Source organism: Gadus morhua, chromosome 12, assembly GCF_902167405.1.
Source record: "Gadus morhua chromosome 12, gadMor3.0, whole genome shotgun sequence".
Lineage (NCBI taxonomy): Eukaryota > Metazoa > Chordata > Actinopteri > Gadiformes > Gadidae > Gadus > Gadus morhua.
Window position 1 is genome coordinate 17,997,188 of NC_044059.1, and position 15,406 is coordinate 18,012,593.

The following is a 15,406-nucleotide window of genomic DNA, read 5'->3' on the forward strand; positions in this document are numbered from 1 at the left end:
AGAACATAATTATTCATTCATATTGTAAAACAGCAGCCAAAATCCTTCACACTTTTACCACGGTTGACTTCTGATTTGATGGTGTGTGATGATAACATTTGCTTTACGACAGGAGGTAATGGATGGATGATAATCTCAGTGGTTTTCCTACAGCCTTCGGAACTGCTTTGTGACCCTTTTCAACCTGATATGGCTGAACAACTTGCTTTCTTATCTCACCAAGAATTTATTTTGATGGCGGCAGTGATGACCATCACTGCTTGTTGAGACAACTCCACAATAATGATACGATTGCTAAGATCATGTTTGGATTCAAAATTATCAACCAGCCTGGGTGTGTCCGGATCAATTTAATCCTATGATCAATCACATTTGGATTAATGATAAAGTAACTAAGGGGACACACACACACACACACACACACACACACACACACACACACACACACACACAACCACCCACACAAACACACACTTTTGCTTTAAATAAATACGACTTAAAACTTTGACAAATGTGCAAAATATAGGAAATTAAGAAGGGGGCAAATATGTTTCACAGCACTATGCAAAAAAAAATTGTAACCTGATTCTGATATCAACACGACTTAAACATAAATTAACAGACTTCTGCAATTCTAGACCTCCCTTGGCCAATCATCTGTTGCTTTCATGGCCATAAGACAACTTCAAGATATTCCAACAGAACTAATGAACTCATGTTCCATCTTTGTCTCTTCTAAGAAAACATTAGATACTCACACAGCAGACATTTGTAGAGAGGACAGAGATCAAATAAGTAACAAGCAGACTTCAATAAAAGGTATTAGTTGTTTTTTTTTAATCTATATGCAACTTGGTTAGCTAGTATGCATAAAGCAAGTGTAATGTAACAATCATAACATCTTCAATTTAAGTCACAGCAGGTAGATTTATTCTTGGTTGTCTGGTTGCAAAATGGACAACTGGACATTCTCCTTCTGAATTGTCTGTTAGAATTATTTTTTACTTCAATGACGGCAAATCTTTAGGCTCTGAGCATCCATACACACTCACACTACCACTAACATGACAGTTCTTATATTTTCACAATAAAATGAAAGGGCCTGTTATTTGATGATGGGAGAACTACACCAAGCATTTGATTTTCTCCTTATCTCAAGGGGTCTTAATAATTTATTTATTAATATTATAGATTATGTGCATAACAATACAATTGGTTAATATGGGCAATAAACACAGTTCAATAATAAATTCTAAGTGGCACAATGCAGATTACATAACATGAATCTTGATGAGCTGATTACAATAAACAAAGTGGCAATATATGTTTAATAACAATACACAAATTAATGCAGTATCAAAAGCAACAACGTTCTTGTTTCAAAATAGAGTTGTGTGCTATAAAGAACAGGGTGTTTCAGTCTAGCAATAGAAATTATCATAAGGTTGTAGAAAAAACAAAAAAAATCGAGGTATTCATTTAATGTTGCGCAGGATGCGGCGTGCATGGTTGTTTTTCATTGAAGCCAGTGCAGCTTCCAGCACTGCGATTAGGTGAAGGAGTGTTGAGGGGTTGGTCTGTAAACAGCACCTCCTGTTCTCACTGGTTCCCATTGTCAGGTTTAACAGCATCGTTACCACGGGAACAACCTGATGGCGCATGGAGCGGCTCCCCAGCTGATACAAGTAGTAGATATCATGGTGAATTCTTTTTTTCTAACAATTTATGCAAAGAATTTCCTGACCGTGAGGTTTTTGTGCTTTTACCTTTTATTTTGCAAGCATACAGATTGAGGCTGAGTTGCATTCATAGATGTTGTACCAACCTGTACATCCAGCCTCCATTCTAAGTTATGGTAAGAAGGCAGACTTGGCGCCAGCTGAGTGAGTGTGCTGCGGATCGTAGTCTGGTTCTCCACATAGAGCTGAAAACAGAGAATCTATTATGCTTTAGTGTTACATTGTTATTTGGAATGAGAAAAACTGAAGAAAGTTTGTTTTTATTTGTTCACATTCAAGCCACTTCCCCTTCAGGCGTTGATATTCAAGCATGTTATTTAATCATTACAATCAAATATGAAACAAAAAGATGGATATTTTAGTATTTGTATGTAAGCCGCATGCATGCCACGAAAAAAAACGTCAATGTGCGAACCATCTGTCTACCCATCTTGACATCTGAGTTGATATACTCTTACTATTTGCAGCATTATCATTATTCAGCAGAAGTGACTTACAATGAATTCAGATATATCATTATTGAGCATATGGGGGTTAGGTTTTTTGGCTCAAGAATGCCTACGACAGCTAGGCTGTAGACATTCGGGATCTAATCCGCAACCTTTCGGCTGGCAGTCGATACCCTAGCTAGCCACTACACTATCCTAACCCCACATTATCTTGTCTTAATGTTGACATGACAACCGATGTCCGTGTCTGAGGTGGTATATAACAGACATTCGAAAAGTATTGAACAATTTGAATGAACAAATAAATATTACAATATAATAAACATTATAAATTGTGTCATCTAGCCTAACTATTTTAATTATGTGCACTTTTGCTTAGTTATAGACTTAATAGCTCTAATAAAATGTTTTTATTTATCATAGGATGTCTAATGGGAACATGGAAGAGATTGTGTACAATATTCGACATGCCATGACAGAAAGGAAACTCACCTGTAAAAGGATTTCGTTTAGCTCTGTACTGAAACCCAAAACCATCACAGAGTCCTTGAAATCAATATCTGTAATCTGTGAGTGCATGGGTGCGCGCGCACACACACACACACACACACACACACACACACACACACACACACACGGTTAGAATTACTTACATCCACAAAAGATTAAATAAGTACCAATGTTTGAGTTAGACGCACCATAAGTTTAGAACTTTCAGTAAACAGAAACATTAGGCCTTCTACTCCATGCTGCACAGTTGTGATAGGAAAACCAAGCTTTCCTTAAAAAGAAAACACTCATGGTTGTTAACAACTGTAATATAATGCAATATTAGGTTAAAAATAAAATACATACTACTGTGATACTATTCAATGTGATCCATATTTGCTTTATTAATGTTTTCCATACACATTAAAAAAATCTACAGCAGCAAGCAAGCTTGTTGGGGGATCAATATTTGGTGTTATGTGAAGAGGCAGCGGACATTTATAAAAGGAAAACAAGTGTTAAGAGTCTTAAGGTTGGAGGATGGTTAAGCTTGTCAAATAAAACAAAATAAAAGGAAACAGGCTTTCCAAATATCATCTTTACTGTTCTGAATGAAGGTTAAGTTAAGTCATGCGTTTTGGTGGCAATCTTTGCATTAATCAAGTCACAGTTGAATATAGTTTAGTAATATAGTTTGCACAACTGCCTTTTGTGTCTTGTGGGGTCTGACAAATGAAATTTGTCCAGATTAGTGGTTAAAAATAAAAGCAACTTACTTGCTGCTCCGTCGTAGACTTTTGAGTTTATTCCTCTCTTCAAAAACTCCACTGCTATCCGCCCAAACTCAAACACCACTACGGAGACAAATCTGAGATGAATCGTGATGCAAAACCAATACGAAATATGCACGAAAACTGATTAAGGGCTGTATACCGCTGTATACAATGAACTATCTTGTCCCGTTGATTAAGTATACTTTTTGGGAAAAAGCCCAAAATAATGACATTGCGATCGACCAGAGTATTTCCCTGAGGTGGGAGTTGGATAAAACGTTACCTGCAGGATCCACCTGAGGCAGGAAAGCCAGATGTTCTTTATATTCCTCTGACAAAACTAGCAACATTTTCACTATTTATTGATTAAATGTTCTCTCTATGTGACTCAAATAGTCTTTATCAAACAGCCTACCAGACGGCAAAGGGAAATTACTTTTCCTAAAGATGATCAGTCACATGACAGCCACTGTGCAGCGTTTTTATGATCGGATAAAAACACACTGCAGCGTTTTCGTTCCGCAATCAACTTCTTCTACTATTCCAACAATGAACAGAAAATACTTCACATGTATTAGCGTGAATAAGTACAGAATTAATATTCAGAACTGTGCAACTTCTTTTGTATGTTGTGCATATTTTTATTATTAGTCAGTTATTGTCATTATTTTGTTATTGCAAGTAGATATGCGGGGTTGGGCATATAATATAACTTAATAATTAGGTATTTTATTTTAAATGAACCTGCATCTATATGTATGTTCTATATCGTTGTTAGGAACTTATGAATCACTGTATGTGGAAGTAAATCGACTAATAAAGGTGGTTGAAAAAAAAACAACTGCGTCGCGTTTTCAGAAACGTCATACAGCATGCGACAGAGATCTGAGTTTTCCACGTTGTGAAAGCATATTTCTGTTGTCGTGTAAAAATGGGAAAAGAAGAAGAGTTTGCTACATTAGGCAAAGTAAATGTTCTCAAGATAAATCATGCGGATGACCCAGTGATCAACTTCGAAAAATGGAAGAAAAAGTACCACAAGACGAAAATGCGAGTAAAGAAGGAGAGAAATCAAAGAAAGAAACCGGAGTGGCAAGTGGAGAGGGAACAGATAGAGAAACTTGTCTGCAAGTATGACCAGATAAACGCTAAGGACGCTATTAAGTTTTCAGATTTCCCAATTTCAAAGAAAACTCTCAGAGGTTTACTTGCGGGGCAGTATCGGCAACCCACTGAAATACAGAGGCAGACCATAGGGTTTGCTTTACAAGGGAAAGATGTTCTTGGGGCCGCAAAGACCGGGTCTGGTAAGACTTTGGCCTTTTTAATACCTGTGTTGGAGTCTTTATACCGACATCAGTGGACTGCCATGGATGGGCTGGGTGCGCTAATCATCTCACCAACCAGAGAGCTCGCCTACCAGACATTTGAGGTGCTACGCAAGATTGGTAAAAACCACGAGTTCTCCGCAGGACTCATAATTGGAGGCAAGGATCTTAAAACTGAATCTGAAAGAATCCATCGAACGAATATTGTCATCTGCACCCCTGGGCGGCTGCTGCAACACATGGACGAGACAGCAACCTTCCACGTCTCTGACCTACATGTTCTTGTTCTGGATGAAGCTGATCGTATCCTTGACATGGGCTTTGCCGACACTCTTAACGCAATAATCGAGAATCTCCCTAAGACACGTCAGACACTGCTGTTCTCAGCCACGCAAACCAAATCTGTCAAAGACCTGGCTCGTCTCAGCCTAAAAGACCCAGAGTATGTGTGGGTGCACGAGAAGGCCATGTTCAGCACTCCTGCCACCCTGGAGCAAAGCTTTGTGGTGTGTGAGCTCCACCAGAAGGTAAACATGTTATTTTCCTTCATCCGGAGCCACCTGCAAAAGAAAGTCATCGTTTTCTTTGCATGCTGCAAGGAGGTGCAATATTTGTTCCGCGCGTTCTGTCGATTGCGTCCAGGCATGCCTATCCTGGCCCTTCATGGCAAGCAGCAGCAGATGAAGAGAATGGAGGTCTACAAAGACTTTGTTGGGAAGAAAAGTGCTGTACTATTTGCTACGGATATTGCTGCCAGGGGGCTAGATTTCCCTTCTGTCAACTGGGTGCTACAGTTTGACTGTCCAGAGGATGCCGACACCTATATCCATCGAGTTGGCCGTACCGCCAGGTATAAAGAGGGAGGCGAAGCCCTGTTGGTGCTCCTGCCGTCAGAAGAAGAGGGCATGATCACTCAGCTCCAGGACAAGAAGGTTCCAATCAACAAGATTCAAGTAAGTTCAGATAAAGTTGAATGTTCAAGGAAGGTACTCAGGACACATTCATCTCATGCATTGATTAGCAGGTCTGACTGGTAAGATACATGGCAGGTTAGGTTATATTCAGGCCAATAATTGTGTTCTCATTGGTTTATGCAGGTGAATCCAGAAAAACTTCAAAATGTCCAGCTGAAGTTGGAGGCCTTCCTCGCCCAGGAGATGGATCAAAAGGAGCGGGCACAGAGGTGTTTTGTCTCCTACCTACGCTCTGTATACCTCATGAAGAACAAGAATGTCTTTGATGTATTCCAGCTGAAAATGCACGAGTTCGCTCTTTCACTCGGCCTTGCAGTGGCTCCGAGGGTGCGATTTTTAAATAAGGCCCAAGTACAAAAAAAAGCAACTGAAGGGCCAGGCGGAACATGAGCAGCCTGAAGATGCCGAACTCACACAATTCAAGGCAAAACTGAGAGGAGAGGTTTCTGGTAAAGAAAGGAAGACATCAGAAACAGAGGAGGATGAGAAGGATTCCAGCCCTGCACTGTTTCTCGGTGCAGCCTGTAACGATGATGATGACGATGATCTCCGGGAGGTAGACTTGCTGACAGTCAAGAGGAGAGATGTCTTCAGTTTGTCTGGAGACCAATTGGATGATGATGAATACCTTGACCTTCCCAAGGGTAAAAAAGTGACAACATTGTCGGAGGCTAAGAAGATCCTAAAGAGAAAGTTCCAAGTCAACACCAAGATCACTTTCTCTGAGGAAGGGGACACGGTGCAGCAGTGGCCGCTTGTCCAGAAGTCTGCAGTGCAGGCTGCAAATGAAGAGCTGGAGGAGGAGTTCTCGGGTATCAATGTAGAAAAGGCTCGGGAGAGACTTCAGCGGGAGGACCAAGAGTTTGACAAGCAGGAATACAACCGAAAAATCAAAGAGAAAAAGAGGGAGAAAAGGCTAAAGGCTAAGGATGCCAGGAGAGAGGCCAGCAAACGCTCAACAGATAAGTCTGACGAGGAGGAGGAGGAGGAGGAAACGGTGGCATATCTGGAACACAGTGGTGAGGAGTTTGACCCCAGTACACTGCCAGATCCAGATAAACCTCAGACAACCTGGGAGCTTAGCACCAACACATCTCTGATCGTTCGAGATATGAGTGGGGAAAGCAGCAGTGACGACAGCGACGTGTCCCCAGCAAGCAAAAGGAAGAGAACGCTGCATCACCAGCCTCTCGATACAGGGCTCTCCTTGGCTGAAGATGAGGAGCTGGTTCTGCGCTTACTTGGTAGCAGTTAATCTGATATTTTATGTTTGGAATTTGCAGTTATGTGCTCCTCTTTCTCAATATATTGTATGATTATTTGGCATATGTGGAACAAGAAGCCGGCAAATAGTGTTTTCTTGACTAAATAGTCTGCAATAGAATACTGTTTATAATTGTATAACCTCATTGATTTCATGCTTTAAAGAAATAATATGTATGCATCTTTTACTAAGGTGTTGACTAATAAAATGATTCGATAAAATACTTGTATTTGTACTTTTAATGTTTCTACTATAGCAAATACAGTTGAACAATATAACCATTAATATGTTAAAAACTAATAATATTAATATTATAATATTGTGTTGTGCATTTCAACATGCCTTGCCACATGTAGTATTTTAAGCCTCACCGCAATGAGGACAGGGTTAGTGTGAAATTAGCGATGGATTTTTTTAGATTTTTTTTTTAAACTAATTGCATCAACGTCCAACCAAGATCTAGTCGTAAATTGCCTCTAAAAACCTAAATACAAAGCCATTTCATATGTATTGTAATAAGTTTAGTTGACTATGTGGAACAGGTGGCACAGAGGCAAGGAGTAGATGGACCAAGAAGATGAGTGGTCAGAAAATGAACGGAGCAAAACGTCATAATACTAATACATCAGTCATTTCGTAATCATAACATACAATATAGACCTCATCCATTTTTGTTATTAGCCTATGAAAATATTTTTTTGTTGACTTAATTTACACATTTTTCGGAGTACGGTAATGTACAATTGGATGAGGCATAAAAGGCAGTTTTAAATGTATTGCTATGCTTCTTCTTTGCCGTCACTGTAGAGTGGAACCGGAAGTCACCGTGCGTACAGGAAGTATTGTCATCGTTGCAGCGTCCAACCTGTCCGTGCAGAAACTTCTTTGGGTGCATTTTTCTACCTTGACGTTACGATGTTTTACTCTTAACATTTTTAATTTGATGTACTTTTGAATTTATGACTTAATGTAAACATATCCACAGTGGAGTCAAGTAAACCGCCTGGTCGTCCTTTTAGTATAAATCGCTCCCTAATCAATATCAGATACTTCCAGGTCAAGTGCAGCTCAACGAAATAAACAAGCGTACAAAAGACTGCGACGCAAAAAGATTAAAACAAACAAACAAAGTAAACGAAAACCAAAACAGAACAGAAGGCCCTGGTTCATCTGCAAGTTATGCTACACACGGGATGGCGGAAAGACAGGACAATGAGGTATCTTCATTACAAACTAGTAATTGTCTAAATACGAGTAACGTTTGTGCTACTGACAGCTACTCAACCCCTGGCACCGTCTGAATGTGTTTTTTTCATGAATTAAAATTGGTACAGACATTTGTCTATAAACGTTACGTTAGAACAGAGGAAGTTCTTGAACATGAAAAATAATTAAGCAATACCTTTCCTCAAATGAGTTACTAGTCAACACATTAAACACTTTAATACTCGTGTAATTTACCATCTCTTTACGAAACTACAAATAACTTGCCTTAGACTTGCAGCTGATGGACCTCAACAACACCATCAAATGCTTAATAGCCATAATAACAACCGACTTAATGGCCCCTGAGTATTTAGGGACATTTTTGTGCTAGAGTTTACATTTTCTGGTCTTTTACGTGTTCAAAAACATTCATATGTTAAGGCTATCAGTAATGTATGCAATGTAAATTAAACATGTCTTTGAACTTTACTAAATTTGAAGATTGAAGAAGGCAGACCAAATATACCTTCTGATGAAGGAGGAGTACCGAATATCCAGGAATGTCCGCCTTGCCTGGTTTTCTTGGCAAACTAAACCAAGTCATCAGGCCGACCTCAAACTCTGAACTGGTGGGTTAGACCTGACAGTGTTTTTATGATTTTGTTTTGTTTCCAAATGTGTTCCCTCTAATATTAAAGTAATTACTGTTGATTCATGATCCACAGTCAGCTCTGTGAAAATGTTTGTAATATTCAGTTTGTGATAATTCCCCAAAAAACTAAGCTTTCTTTTTCGATTGTGGAATGTTATTTATTTGGACCTGATAAAAAAAAATTGTGGTTCTCAAAGAGCCATGAATTAAGGTTAATCCTCCCTAAAATTGACAAACATTTTATAAGCGGTTTCCACTATTAAGCCCTTGCAAAATAAACTGATATCTGCAGCAGTCCTTAGAGTCCCACAACATGTCAATGTGATTGCGGATTCATTTAATCCATTTGCTGTATTGGATTTTGTTTGCATTTACTTGTGGCTTGAGGCTTTGTCTTTGTCTTGTTGCATGATCCAGTTTAATTCTGTCTTTAGCAGTGGAACGAATGTTCTCAATTTTCTTAAACATTTACATAGCTTGACAGTGCAATGTCGATTCCCGCATGTTGCCTGGTGTTTATTTTCTCCTGATTTTAGTATCACAATACTTTAAACATCGCAATGCAATCTTGAACTACAATTTCATAAACATTCAGCAGCAAGTTTTTCTATAATATAATAACCTAGCTCATCAGGATGCATTGTTTACCTCTTTTTCTGTGTTGAGCTGTATTTCTGTATTCCATTTGCCGAATTGTAGGGCTTGGTGTTGATTCAGTTTGTGAACTGACATATGAAACTATAACAATCAGAGCTCATTTTAAATCTACAGGAAAGTGCAAATTATCTTACCAAACCACTTGTTCGCATAAAGACCGGACTTTTTATATATTTTTTATGAATGCACAAACAATGCTCTTTCTTACAATGTTAGATCTCCACCAACTACCGATTGCGAATATAAGTCCTCAACAGACAATATGCGCAAAGTCTGGACTTTTGTTTAGTTTTTCATAAGTGTCAATCTTTTACTACACTAGAACATCTTCTACAGCTACACTCAGAGAACGAGCTTGACCTGTTAAGTGTCTTGCCCCAAAAGGATGGCAGCCAGAGCCAGCCTCCAACAGCACGACCCTGTATGTTGATACCTTCCACCCGGGCCATGTTCCTGGCCCGCCGATACCAGCTTTGGTCATTGAACTGGACCTCAGCCCTTCAACTGGGATTGTGGTAAAAACTGGCTTAGCCCAATATTGGATTTTAAGCTTGATTGCCATATTCTACTTTCAATTGTTTTTTATATTTATACATAAATCATACCACCTGTCAAAAATAAGAACAACAAATAACGTTGACAAATTTAGTGAATTTGTTTGGAATTATTATTTGACTACTTTTACTTTAGATTAATCTTTGGTTTTTGGCGGTTGAAAATAAACCTCTGCTTTGTACTCTACAGGATGACAGTGCCGGAAAGCTGATATTTGATGAAGTCTTCAATGCCCTTTTCAAAATGTCTCGCTGGTCTTGCTCGACCCTTCCGAAGTTCCTGGCAACCAGTCAAGTTTTCCAACCAAAGGTTTTCATCACTATCCTGGCTTATTCCTCAATCATTGGACTTAGTTCCCACCAAGGTGAGTCCTTTTTATTCTTCTGTGTTTATGATTATTATGAATAATTGTAGATTTTGAGGCACAGCAGAAGGTAAAATACCTTGGTGTTTGTACGTTTTGGCTTGTATCCCAGGATTTGAGACCAAGCACAAATATGCATTCACTTTCCTTCTTCTTCTTTTAAAACAACTGTTCCACTGCATCCTTTGTCATACAGGTACTGGTTCAATGTTGCCAGCTTGATTGCACAGATCTGACGCAGTTCCTGCAAAAGGTGTACCACCAGAGCTCAGAGCGTGGAGAACAACATTGCAGAGTTTCTGCAGCAGCAGCATGAGCAGGTCAGATATTTAAATGCATTCCTTATTAGACAATATAATGAACTATATTTCCATAACCACAGCAAATCAAGCTATTGATATTTGGTAGTTTTTCTAGAGGGTTAAATGTTTCCTTGCTTTGGTAAAATCAGTGAGTAGGCGTTTCATGTTATACATAAGAACAATTTCATATAATGAGAATTCTTTTTGGCGTTTTAGTGCAATTTTACTACATTAGGAGTGGACAAACTTTTCACATCTTACCATTATAAAGTGTTTATATATTTTGTAAAGCAAGAATTCCATGTTTTTTCCTCCCAATAGTCTGAACGGCCTCTTTTGAGTTCATCACTTGATGGTTGCAAGTTGGACAGCCAGTTCCACCAGAAGCAGGGTATTACCATGGTACACCGGGCTGACATCGGACTGGTCAGTATGGTTCGCCAAGGGGATTCTGGCCCTTCAGTTGCTGCCCCCCAACTCAAGTGCAGGTATGTTGTCCATACTATGTGCAAGCATTCGTTTTTTTTGCTAGGCTGTCAAACATGTATCAGACTGAGCTATGTTTGATTATCTCGTGGTTACAGCATGCTTCTACAAATTGTAATGGGAGGAAATTGAAGATATAATTCACTCCCAACCATTCTATCCTTGAATCTAAAGGAACAATCGCACAAATGATTGTGCTAATCTTTTGTTCAACATACATGATGACCTCCAATAATCATGGAGCCACCATCTACCTTTCAGGTATAATCTCATCACAGATGGAGTGACCAGCGTGCCTGATGTGGGCAGTGTGCGAGACTCTTTTGAACCAGCTCCGCAGTGGAACCATTGCCTGTTCTTTTGTTAAGGTACAGAGAATATTGTCAGTGTGAGCTACAGAATGCCGAATTAAAATGCTGAAAATCGTTAATATGTAATTGATGTATCATGTCGATGATATATTGGAGCCATTTTCCATTCCAATCTTTTTGCAACTATTTGAAAAGAGTCAAATAAAAATAAATATACTACACTTTTTTCAAATTGATGTATTTGGTTGCATGGGAGGATATGGCTTTGCTGGATGCTATGAACTAACAATGTGCTCTACACCTTGCATCAACAGGTAGGCGGCACATACTCCTACGACTGCAGCTTTGGTTATGTCCCAAATGTGGAACTTATGAAGTTTATATCCTTGGCTAGCTTCGGCTCCTACCTAGCCAGCTGTCCGGAAGTAGACGTTGACAGCTTGGAGATGAACTCCTATCACAAGGCCCTCCTCAGCTACTCCTTCCTAAAGACAACGGAGTCCATGTTCTCAGAGTACTTCTGTGGTAAGGCCTTATTGTGACGCTCATGATGTCTGAAGGGGAGAGAGAGAGAGAGAGAGAGAGAGAGAGAGAGAGAGAGAGAGAGAGAGAGGGAGAGAGAGAGAGAGAGAGAGAGAGAGAGAGAGGAGAGAGAGAGAGAGAGAGAGAGAGAGAGAGAGAGAGAGAGAGAGAGAGAGAGAGAGAGAGAGAGAGAGAGAGACTCTGCGCTGATGTCCGGACCACAGAGTCGCTCACCAGCTTCCTTAAAGACGCAAGACTCACTTGTTCAGAGGTCACTTAGACTCTGTATAGCCCACCTACCTATTGTATGTTGTACGTCCCGGCACTTAATGTACACACTTATTGTATGTTGTACATCCTGGCACTTAAAATTAGTACTTGGATGTGCAGCATCTTATCCTAGCTAATATTATTGTGTACGGGGAATGGATTAACCTAGCAATTGTTGGTGCTTTGTACTCGACTCTATGAACATCCTTACATCCGTTCCGACAGCGATATATTGTTTCTCCTTCATCTTCAAATGTAGTTATTGCAAGTCGCTTTGGATGAAAGCGTCTTCTAAATGCCCTGAATGTATATTTAAATGTAAATCTGTGCTAGTAGGACAGAGTTTCAGTTCATGAGGAACAAGGAGCGCCGCAGTCTGCAGAAACTTCTAAACAATGGTGGCACCCAACGAGAGTGTAGCAATCCATTAATAGACAGAATAACAGGTGTCAAGCTGAACACAATTAGCACGGAAGACTGCTATTCATTGCCAAACGCAAGCTTGAATATTTGGATGGTCTCGCTACTGTATGTGTTGCATACATCCCTAAATGTCCCTGAACCATGTATTATTGGAATGCATCTCTTCCTTTCCTTAGTGAGCCAGCATAAGTTGTTCAAATGAGCACCTGGTGTCCACCAGTGGGAACCCAGCCCTGGTGATGCGCAGAAAGAAGCACACGGGAGAAGGAGGTGCACGCCCACCTCATTAGCGTGGTCTCTGTGAGACTCCGAGAGGGTTACACCATCAGGGAGATCAACCTAACCAAAGGTAAACATGCAATCAAATCATTCACATGAACGTAACGGGCGCGCCCACCAATTGATGTGCATTACAGTCCATGCAGAATGTTAAGAGCTCCAACTGCTTTTGTGTGGGTGGGTGTACTAAACTTGCCGTCTCTCCAACTGCTTTAAAGTCCTTGGCTGAAGAAGAGGAACTGGCTACTTTGATGAATTTGTCTGAACCTATTTTCAGAAACAACCTAACACTAAACATTAATGTGAATAACACATTGCAATTTTATACCATTCAGGGTTTTAAACATGTTCTCCTAATGCAATTGTTCTCAACTGGTCTAGCCTATGGACCGACATGTGTCGGTCCAAGCAATGTATTTAATAATATTGCAGTAATCAATATTATGATGTATGGTTGCCAGTATAGAGGGATTATCCAGTCTACATCACTCTACGTCACTCCCCGCTCTACTCGCATGTCGTTGGCATAAATCAATCAATTCAAATACTTTATAATTAAGCATTTTCTTATTTGTATTGCATGCTTATTAAATGTATACTCTGTTTGAGTTCATCTCCCTCAAAAAGTAGTCCCCTTTAATTACGATCGATCAAACCTGTTTTTGACCCATCGAAGGGCATTATCCCGCTTATACCATGGTCACTTGTCAAAGAAAATTAATTAAGATCATTCATTTGTATTTTCATGCAATTTACAATCCAAATATAACATTTTTCTCATAAATAGGATGGTCGTAGCTACGACTTGGCAACGGGAGGTAATCTAGTCCGCTGAGCTATGAGCCAGAGAGCTAACGTTATGGATTGTACATATTTATAATTCGAAATTCGTCCCAGCCTTTATACCACAGATACTAGAGGGTCTATAGCATATAACCGCGTTGTCTGAGTACAGTTTAATGTAACAGTAAGCTGACAAAATCGCTAATTAACACCGCAACTGCAAGTTAACCACACGAGATAACCATGGCAACCGGTCAAACAAATTTTCTTTTTGCCATCTTTCTGTGCGAGCATCCACTGTGTTGATAAACAAATAATCCTCCTATTGTTAAAAAAACGAACAAACCAAGTTTGATTCTGTTATTTTATGTAAAATATGTTATTTTAGTGGGAGAATGAAGTGAGCAGTTTGAATCCTGTGCAAAGATAGTGGCTGCGTTATGCGCTGACTAATCATTCTTAGTGCAGACATTTCAATAAGTCGCGAGGATAAGTATATATGTATGTATGTATGAGGGTGGGTTTTTGATTGAATTGGAATTAAAGGCTATCTCTCATCTGCACGGTCGTTGGACCCTGTAAAGATATCTATAAATTAAACCCTGCTCTTCACCGCAGAACATAAGGTGATTGCCTTGTGGGACTTTGTCATGTCTCACACAGATTCAAATAATCCTTACCGACCGAAATGTCTCCTGGCTAGAACAGGGACCCTGTTCAAACGAGGAAACACAATGTGCAAACACCAACCAAAGCAGTTCACATGCATACAGCCATCCTGCTCTATGTTCCACTGTTCTGTTTTTCATTGCGGTTTAATTTCTTTCGCTGGAAGGTGGCAGTCAGCTGGAGGTGAAGCTGGTGTTGCTATGGAAACACAACATGAGCATCGAGTACCTGGCGGCCGCTGCCTGGCCGCTGGATCCTGACCTGCGCAACACTAGGGTTGAGGTGATAATGGAGGGGAGCTACGACATCCTGCATGACATCAGCTGCACGCAGAAGAAGCCCATCACTAGCCCCTACCGCACGTCCGTCATCCGGCGCTTCTGGAACACTCTGCAGAGGTGAACCGTCTGAACCAGAGCATAGTGCCATCGTTTTTATGGTTTATTTTTGTTTTATTTGTTAGCCCCATGGTGTACCCACCTAGCACTGCTGGTTTGTTTGGTGGCTAAGCTGGAGGGCCTGCTGGATCCTTGGATGGGAGACCAGGTGGTGCTGGTGTTGGTTGGCCATTAGAGGGTGCTCATCCCTCACCACTCGGCCTACGTAATCCCCCACGGCCCCAGCCCAATAGGGGCTCTGTCCTGTGGAAGAGCACCGTCTTTCGAATGAGATGTTAAACCCTGTGATCACTGAAGATCCAATGGCCCTCATCAAGAGAGTAGGGGTAGTTACCCTGGCATCTAGGCCTGATTACCAATCCTGGGCCCTCTTTTATCAATAGTTAATCATTTATTAATTTGAACAAATATGGGATTTAGCAATTCGTTTTTTGGCTTTAGTTGATTGATTTACTCGAGTTTACATTTATTGTATCAAGTATAATTGATAATTGCCAGATTATCAAGGGAAAT

The 15,406-nt window shown here is 40.1% G+C and overlaps 3 protein-coding genes and 1 pseudogene across 5 annotated transcripts in view; 3 read left to right on the top strand and 1 right to left on the bottom strand.

Annotated features, from left to right (window-relative positions):
* Positions 1-813: 813 nt before the first annotated feature.
* commd2 (COMM domain containing 2) lies at positions 814-3,936 on the bottom strand. Of its 3 annotated transcripts, none has more exons than XM_030373232.1 (6): positions 3,734-3,936; positions 3,454-3,531; positions 2,887-2,969; positions 2,681-2,755; positions 1,826-1,924; positions 814-1,676 (listed from the first exon to the last, which is right to left on the bottom strand). In XM_030373232.1, exons 1-6 carry the CDS (start codon positions 3,798-3,800, stop codon positions 1,476-1,478), a joined length of 603 nt encoding a protein of 200 aa, XP_030229092.1. In that variant the 5' UTR covers positions 3,801-3,936; the 3' UTR covers positions 814-1,475. The 3 variants fall into 3 exon arrangements, with proteins under 3 accessions (XP_030229092.1, XP_030229091.1, XP_030229093.1); XM_030373231.1 differs by having other exon boundaries at positions 1,826-1,939; XM_030373233.1 differs by having other exon boundaries at positions 1,581-1,676; positions 1,767-1,924.
* Positions 3,937-4,295: 359 nt separating this feature from the next.
* On the top strand, positions 4,296-7,239 carry ddx10 (DEAD (Asp-Glu-Ala-Asp) box polypeptide 10). Its single transcript, XM_030373525.1, is given in 3 exon segments — positions 4,296-5,731; positions 5,876-6,108; positions 6,110-7,239. Coding segments are annotated over 3 exon segments (2,481 nt in total). The 5' UTR covers positions 4,296-4,381; the 3' UTR covers positions 7,008-7,239.
* A 989-nt stretch (positions 7,240-8,228) lies between these two features.
* LOC115555030 (KICSTOR complex protein SZT2-like) lies at positions 8,229-11,609 on the top strand (annotated as a pseudogene).
* The window catches only part of LOC115555031 (KICSTOR complex protein SZT2-like), a 72,528-nt gene continuing 68,273 nt past the window's right edge, over positions 11,152-15,406 (top strand). The window contains 8 exon segments of the mRNA XM_030371711.1: positions 11,152-11,240; positions 11,500-11,542; positions 11,544-11,606; positions 11,864-12,074; positions 12,941-12,960; positions 12,962-13,024; positions 13,026-13,113; positions 14,662-14,893. Coding sequence (XP_030227571.1) covers positions 11,152-11,240; positions 11,500-11,542; positions 11,544-11,606; positions 11,864-12,074; positions 12,941-12,960; positions 12,962-13,024; positions 13,026-13,113; positions 14,662-14,893 — 809 coding nt within the window.

What these genes read in the sequence shown, in the direction of transcription:
- commd2 (XM_030373231.1), bottom strand. Translation starts at nt 3,800, where the DNA reads ATGTTGCTAGTTTTGTCAGAGGAATATAAAGAACATCTGGCTTTCCTG. An exon ending in CTGAAAGTTCTAAACTTATG is followed by an intron (nt 2,756 to 2,886) that starts GTGCGTCTAACT and finishes ATGCACTCACAG; the next exon opens with ATTACAGATATTGATTTCAA. An exon ending in AATGGAGGCTGGATGTACAG is followed by an intron (nt 1,677 to 1,825) that starts GTTGGTACAACA and finishes TACTTGTATCAG; the next exon opens with CTGGGGAGCCGCTCCATGCG.